The 8,024-nt window shown below is 43.5% G+C and overlaps 1 protein-coding gene across 1 annotated transcript in view; it reads left to right on the top strand.

The window, feature by feature from the left end:
- The window catches only part of LOC311137366 (protein O-mannosyl-transferase TMTC2-like), a gene marked incomplete at its 5' end in the record, with an annotated part of 194,745 nt that overhangs the window by 136,252 nt on the left and 50,469 nt on the right, over nt 1–8,024 (top strand). Inside the window, one exon of the mRNA XM_084171814.1 lies at nt 535–613. Coding sequence (XP_084027940.1) covers nt 535–613 — 79 coding nt within the window. The remainder of the gene's footprint in view (nt 1–534; nt 614–8,024) is intronic.

The raw sequence follows: 8,024 nt of genomic DNA, 5'->3' as shown, positions 1-8,024 counted from the left end.
ACACACACCAGTGGAGGCTGCTGAGGTGAGGACGGCTCATAATAATGGCTGGAATGGAATCAATGGAATGGTATCAAACACATCAAGCACGTGGTTTCCATGTGGTTGATACCATTCCGTTGACGCCGTTCCAGCCAATATTACGAGCCGTCCTCCCCTCAGCAGCCTCCACTGACACACACCAAACATACACACACAGGTCTAAAAGAGCACAGGGTCTGAGTTGTGGAAACAGTATGGAACTAACAACATTAAAATGTGTGTATTGTCAGGAGAAATCTTCCACTACCCACTGGCCTTCTACACTAGTATACCCACTAATAGAGCCTATGGGGAATCACTGACTGAGAGAGAGGGGCTTTGTGACACTGCACTAGCGCTCTGATTGGCCATGTCACTGAGATGATAGATCCTTTCTCCTTCACCGTCTTAGTGACCCCTGATTCCACACTGCAGTAGAGAAATTACTTGTGGCCCCGGCCTGGTTGGGCCCTCGTGCCTAATGGATGGTTCCTTTTGTTTTATTATCCATAGGAGGCCCTCTCGGTGTATAAAGAAGCAGTACAGAAAATGCCAAGACAATTTGCACCTCAGAGCCTCTATAACATGATGGGTAAGTGGCAATTCTCTTTCTCTCGAACAAAACACACAAGCTGTTATTTTTTTGTGAAAAAATAATAATAAAATTGAATAGAAGATTGGAAGATTGGAATACAAGTGAATGTGTGTTTCATTTGGAAGTGTGGTAGTATATTTGTAACCATTGTGTCAGCTGTTGGTTGTTAGCTTGGGTCCATGCACTTCTGCCTGAGTTTGTTTAACTTTATTCCACCTGAAGGGTCACAGGATTGAATTGTATTGATTGTGGCCAGGGTCTTGAGCTTGTCTGCTGAGCTAGGCTTACAGTAAGCATTACAAATTAGCCTGGTTTCGGAGGGTAGACTCTGCCTAAGGCCGTTGGTTTTAAAGGTGCTCTGTTTTCATAACGTCTTATAAATCTTTTTTTCTAAGATACGCAAACCGGCATCAAAGTCGGGGTGTGTGGCAGCAGCTCAACACACCCATTGAGGCCCCAATGTTGAGGTTTCCACAGCGCGTTAACGCAGTTAATTTGCTTTCCACTGCAATAATAACCACGCTCCTTGTGTTACAGTCATGTGAAAGCAGCTGCAGACTGAGTTGTGACTTTTGATTGCAAAAAACAATAATATTTCATTTCAAGTGACCCCCGATTGCACTCTCACTCTTGTCAGTCAATGGCCAAGTCTCAATCAGCCTTCGCTCCCTCTGTGGCACTCTCTCTCTCTCTCTTCCTCCATCCATCCCTCTCTCTCTTCCTCCATCCATCCATCCATCTCTCTCTCTCTCTCTCTCTTTCTCTCCCTCCCTCCGTCTCTCACTCTCACTCGCACTCTCTTGCTGAATTCCAGCAAGCCCCCCAATTACAGTACATTCACCAATGGAGTCAAATTCAGCTTGACAGAGGTGCTGAGATTATGTCAAATTGTTGACCAAATCACCTCTCACAGTTTGAAAGCTGTAAGAAATGTGGGCGGTTGAGTGGCACAGCATTTTCCCATATTTCTGGCAACTTTGTGAAGTTTACATGGCTGTCTGGGTCAAAGTTGGGTCTTAATCTGCCACACCCCCCTCCTCTCAACTGCGCAATGGAATGTTCCACTATAGGTGGTTTTCAAGTCCTTGGAATTTGTGTCACTTCGAATTTTATGTCCATGTCTGTGCTCCCTCACAGAGCTCCTTCTGAATCTGATGGTTGGCTAGAAAGGCACAAAGCGTTGCTGTTACCAGCTCTACATTACACCATGTCTGACAAATATGTATATAGATTAAGCTATTCATATTGCCCTTATCATAATCATAACAGTCGATAAACAGTATTATATTAGCTGCTGACAAGGACATTTATTAAGTCTAGGGATTCTGTAACCCAACTAGGACATACAGGATCTCACATCTGATGTAAAAGGAAAAAAAGTTTGTGCTGATGGAAAACAGTTTGAAAGATATCTATTCTAACATTAAGCTGACTTTCCTTCTATACTTGATATACTGTTTTACAAAAGACTTCCCAAACTCTGATCCTTATCATGAGCAAAAATTAAAATGGGGTCTTATATTTGGTACCACTTACATGCTTGAGTACCCTGTATTTAAGGGTATATTAAGCGTACATTACAAGCCATTGCTAATGAATAACACGGGGACGTCTGTTGATTGTCTGAGGTCAGCGGGTCAGCATTCATCACCAGCCACCTGCATGGGCAGATTGGCCGTCTGGCAATTCTGGCAACTTTTAGTTGGGTGGGCTGGTCAACATTGACCCAAAAATACACAATATATACAAAAGTATGTGGACACCCCTTCAAATGAGTGGATTTGGCTATTTGAGCCACATCCGTTGCTGACAGGTGTATAAAATCGAGCACATGGCCTTACTGAAGAGCTCAGTGACTTTCAACGTGGTACTGTCATAGGATACCACCTTTCCAACAAGCCAGTTCGTCAAATTTCTGCCCTGCTAGAGCTGCCCCGGTCAACTGTAAGTGATATTATTGTGAAGTGAAAACGTCTAGGAGCAACAGCGGTGCAGCCGCGAAGTGGTAGGCCACACAAGCTCACAAAACGGACCGCTGAGTGCTGAAGCACGTAGCGCGTAAAAATCGTCTGTCCTCGGTTGCAACACTCACTACCGAGTTCCAAACTGCCTCTTCAAACAACGTCAGCACAAGAACTGTTCGTCGGGAGCTTCATGAATTGGGTTTCCATGGCCGAGCAGCTGCACACAAGCCTAAGATCACCATGCGCAATGCCAAGCGTCGGCTGGAGTGGTGTAAAGCTTGCCGCCATTGGACTCTGGAGCAGTGGAAACACGTTCTCTGGAGTGATGAGTCACTCTTCACCATCTGGCAGTCCGACGGAATAATCTGGGTTTGGCGGATACCAGGAGAATACTACCTGCCCGAATGCATAGTGCCAACTGTAAAGTTTGGTGGAGGAGGAATAATGGTCTGGGGCTGTTTTTCATGGTTCGCGCTAGGCCCCTTAGTTCCACTGAAGGGAAATCTTAACACTACAGCATACAATTACATTCTAGATGATTCTGTGCTTCCAACTTTGTGGCAACAGTTAGGGGAAGGCCCTTTCCTGTTTCAACATGACAATGCCCCCATGCACAAAGCAAGGTCTATACAGAAATGGTTTGTCAAGGTCGGTGTTGACGAACGTGACTGGCCTGCACAGAGTCCTGACATCAACCCCATCAAACACCTTTGGGATGAATTGGAACGCCGACTGCGAGCCAGGCCTAATCGCCCAACATCAGTGCTCAACCTCACTAATGCTCTTGTGGCTGAATGGAAGCAATTCCGCAACAATGTTCCAACATCTAGTTGAAAGCCTTTCCAGAAGAGTGGAGGCTGTTATAGCAGCAAAGGGGGGACCAACTCCATATTAATGCCCATGATTTTGGAATGAGAAGTTCGAGCAGGTGTCCACATACTTTTGGACATGTAGTGCAGTGGTTCCCAACCAGGGGTACTAGGACCCCTGGGGGTACTTGGCCTATCCACGGGGGGTACTTGAGAAGACTCATGAGACCATAGGCCTACTGGTAAAATGCACTAGGTACTCTGGGCAGAGCAAAATTCAGTTGACGGTACTGTAATCGAAAAGTTTGGGAACCACTGATGTAGTGTATATAATTATGTATTTTTAATTATGACACAGCCGGCAGCCCATGGGCCTGTTTTTTAAAATGACTTTTGCGCTATTTCTCTGTTGTCATAATAATTTATATTGAGCATTTGGCTGACCAGTGGGCAATGGCCAGTCCCCCTACCAAAATCGTCCGGCACGGTTTTCTGGTTGGCTGAGCTGATTCACATTCAAAGTCAAAAGCACGTCATCAAGGAGAGTGAGTCCGGCTTTGGAAAGTATTCAGATCCCTTGACTTTTTCCACATTTTGTTACATTACAGCCTTATTCTAAAATGTATTAAATCGTTTTTTCCATTCATCAATCTACAAACAATACCGCATAATGACAAAGCAAAAACAGGTTTTGCAAATGTATTAAAAATAAAACTGAAATATCACATTTACTTAAGTGTTCAACCCTTTACTCAGTACTTTGTTGAAGCACCTTTGGCAGCGAGTACAGCCTTGAGTCTTCTTGGGATGTATTTGTAAAATTTTGGGAATTTCTCCCATTCTTCTCTGCAGATCCTCTCAAGCTCTGTCAGGTTGGATGGGGAGCGTTGCTGCACAGCTATTTTCAGGTCTCTCTAGAGATGTTTGATCGGGTTCAAGTCCGGGCTCTGTCTGGGCCACTCAAGGACATTCAGAGACTTGTACCGAAGCCACTCCTGCATTGTCTTGGCTGTGTGCTTAGGGTCGTTGTCCTGTTGGAAGGTAAACCTTCGCCCCAGTCTGAGGTTCTGAGCGCTCTGGAGCAGGTTTTCATCAAGGATCTCTCTGTACTTTGCTCCGTTAATCTTTTCCTCGATCCTGACTAGTCTCCCAGTCCCTGCTGCTGAAAATCATCCCCACAGCATGATGCTGCCACCACCATGCTTCACCATAGGGATGGTGCCAGGTTTCCTCCAGACGTGACGCTTGGCATTCAGGCCAAAGAGTTCAATCTTGGTTTCTCATGGTCTTTAGGTGCCTTTTGGCAAACTCCAAGCAGGCTGTCATGTGCCTTTTACTGAGGATCGGCTTCCATCTGGCCACTACCATAAAATGCCTGATTGTTGGAGTGCTGCAGAGATAGTTGTCATTCTGGAAGGTTCTCCCATCTCCACAGAGGAACTTTGGAGCTCTGTCAGAGTGACCATCAGGTTCTTGGTCACCTCCCTGACCAAGGCCCTTCTCCCCCTATTGCTCAGTTTGGCCGGGCGGCCAGCTCTAGGAAGAGTCTTGGTGGTTCCAAACTTCTTCCATTTAAGAATGATGGAGGCCACTGTGTTCTTGGGGACCTTCAATGCTGCAGACATGTTTTGGTACCCTTCCCCAGATCTGTGCCTCGACACAATCCTGTCTCTGAGCTCTACGGACAATTCCTTCGACCTCATGGCTTGGTTTTTGCTCTGACATGCACTGTCAACTCTGGGACCTTATATAGACAAGTGTGTGCCTTTCCAAATCATGTCCAATCAAATGAATTTGCCACAGGTGGACTCCAATCAAGTTGTAGAAACATCTCAAGGATGATCAATGGAAACAGGATGCACCTGTGCTCAATTTCGAGTCTCATAGCAAAGGGTCTGAATACTTATGTTAATAAGGTATTTCAGTTGGGTTTTTTTTATACAGTACCAGTCAAAAGTTTGTACACACCTATTCATTCAAGGGTTTTTCTTAATATTTACTATTTGCTACATTGTAGAATAAAAGTGAAGACAACAAAACTATGAAATAACACAAATGGAATCATGTAGTAACCAAAACAAGTGTTAAACAAATCAAAATATATTTTATATTTGAGATTCTTCAAAAGCCACCCTTTGCCTTGATGACAGCTTTGCACACTCTTGGCATCTTGAAGGAGTTCCCACATATGCTGAGCACTTGTTGGCTGCTTTTCCTTCACTCTGCCGTCCGACTCATCCCAAACCATCTCAATTGGGTTGAGGTCGGGGGATTGGCACTGCATCGCAGTGCTAGTTGTGCCACTAGAGATCCTGGTTCGAATCCAGGCTCTGTCGTAGCTGGCCGTGACCGGGAGACCCATGGGGCGGCGCACAATTGGCCCAGCGTCGTCCAGGGTAGGGGAGGGAATGGCCAGCAGGGATGTAGCTCAGTTGGTAGAGCATGGCGTTTGCAACGCCAGGGTTGTGGGTTTGATTCCCACGGGGGGCCAGTATGACAAATAAAAAAAATAATAAATGTATGCTCACTCTGGATAAGAGCGTCTGCTAAATGACTAAAATGTAAATGTAAAATGTAAAAACCTGTTTTCACTATGTCACTATGGGTTATTGTGTGTAGATTGATGAGAAAAAAAATAATTGTATCCATTTTAGAATAAGGCTGTAACGTTACAAAATGTAAAAACAGGGAAGGGGTCTGAATACTTTCCGAATGCCCTGTATTTGCTAAAAGTTCTGGTTCTGCAGGGCCGAGTACTGTGTCTGTGAAAAATGACAGAAATGACAGCCTCTGCAGCAGTGGACAGTGATGTAGTCGAGGTAGGAAGCAAACAGAGAAAAACCTCACTCACACTGACACAGATCATGTAGCCTTCTGCTGCCAGTTAGGCCTAATATTTTGGCTGTATATTGTATGAAATATATTTCATGCCTGCTATAGTAGGCTAATTAGGGAAGGGGGATTCGGGGGAACATTTAGACACTAGGCTACTTGCAATATAGCCTAACACGTCTTTAGATTGGCTTTTATAACACATAGGAAAGGCAATAGCCATCTACTAGACATTTATACAGTGCTTTTTATTAAACACAAGTATAATGTATTACAATTAAGGTCAATTCAGGGACTGTCTGTGTATTTCAGTTGTTTTATCAATGTTTATTTGCTTCTGAATCTGTCTCTTCAGCCCAGTGAGAGGGTTTATGAGCTTGTAGTAACGAGTTTGGATAACATTACATAGCCAACTCCATTGGAGGCTGGAAAGTCCTGCCTATTTCATTCGCTGAAAGGCCCGTCACTTGTTAGCAGAAAGATACGCACACGCTCGCGGCACTGTCAAATGAAGCACAACGCTGGAAATATATCCACATAAACTAGTCCCGGCATCATTCTATGACACAAAAGGTTGTATATTGAATTCAGCAGAATAAAACACAGAGAGAGGGAGCGAGAGAGACTTCCAGTTCTTTAATGTAGCCATTGGCTGTATTATACAGCCAAAACATTAAGGAATGGGCAGTCTCTCTCTCTCCTTCTTGCTCTCTGTTTTCTTCTATTGAATTATATGTAGCCTAATATTTAAACACTTAGCTAAGTGGGAAGGGGGGAACACATGGCATGCTCTAATTTGAAATATGTAATTAGGCTGTTATAAGGTATTATACAAGCCAATGGTCATCTATAAGGCGTTTATTTTAATGGTCCATAATAAACAATTTATAAGGCATTTATGAATTGTGTTCAGCATTTATTTATAAAATTTCTCCCACATTAATAAACCATTTACTAATCATTAGTAAAGTATTTTTGCAGTCTCCAATCTAAAGTGAGTGCTATTTATACTTTATAAATACTTTATAAATGTTTTGAGTGACCAGTGTAATTTCTCACAAAAAGATGGCCATGCCATTGGTAGACATTCCTGCATCTCTTTACCTCACACGTACAGTTATCTGTAAGGTCCCTCAGTCGAGCAGTGAATTTCAAACACAGATTCAACCACAAAGACCAGAGAGGTTTTCCAATGGCTCGCAAAGACGGGCACCTATTGGTTAAAAAAAAAGCAGACATTGACTATCCCTTTGAGCATGGTGAAGTTGTTAATTACACTTTGGATGGTATATCAATACACCCAGTCCCTACAAAGATGCAGGCATTCTTCCTAAATCAGTTGCCGGAGAAGAACAAAAACGCTCAGAGATTTCACCATGAGGCCAATGCTGACTTTAAAACAGTTACAGAGTTAAATGGCGGTGATAGGAGAAAACTGAGGATGGATCAACAACATTGTAGTTACTCCACAATACTAACCTAATTGACAGAGCGAAAAGGAGGAAGCCTGTACAGAAAAAAAATATTCCAAAACATACATCCTGTTTGCAACAAGGCACTAAAGTAATGTTGCACAAAATATTGGAAAGCAATTAACTTTTTGTCCTGAATACAAAGTGTTATGTTTGGGGCAAATCCAATACAACACATTACTGAGTACCACTCTCCATAATTTCAAACATAGTGGTGGCTGCACCATGTTATGGGTATGCTTGTAATCGTTAAGGATTGGGGAGTTTTTCAGGATACAAAGAAACGGAATAGAGCTAAGCAGAAGCAAATTCCTAGAGGAAGACCTGGTTC

The sequence above is a fragment of the Coregonus lavaretus genome (assembly GCF_964263955.1).
Source record: "Coregonus lavaretus genome assembly, chromosome: 11".
Lineage (NCBI taxonomy): Eukaryota > Metazoa > Chordata > Actinopteri > Salmoniformes > Salmonidae > Coregonus > Coregonus lavaretus.
The sequence above is the reverse complement of the archived record's forward strand: the minus strand, read 5'-3'. Positions and strand labels throughout refer to the sequence as shown.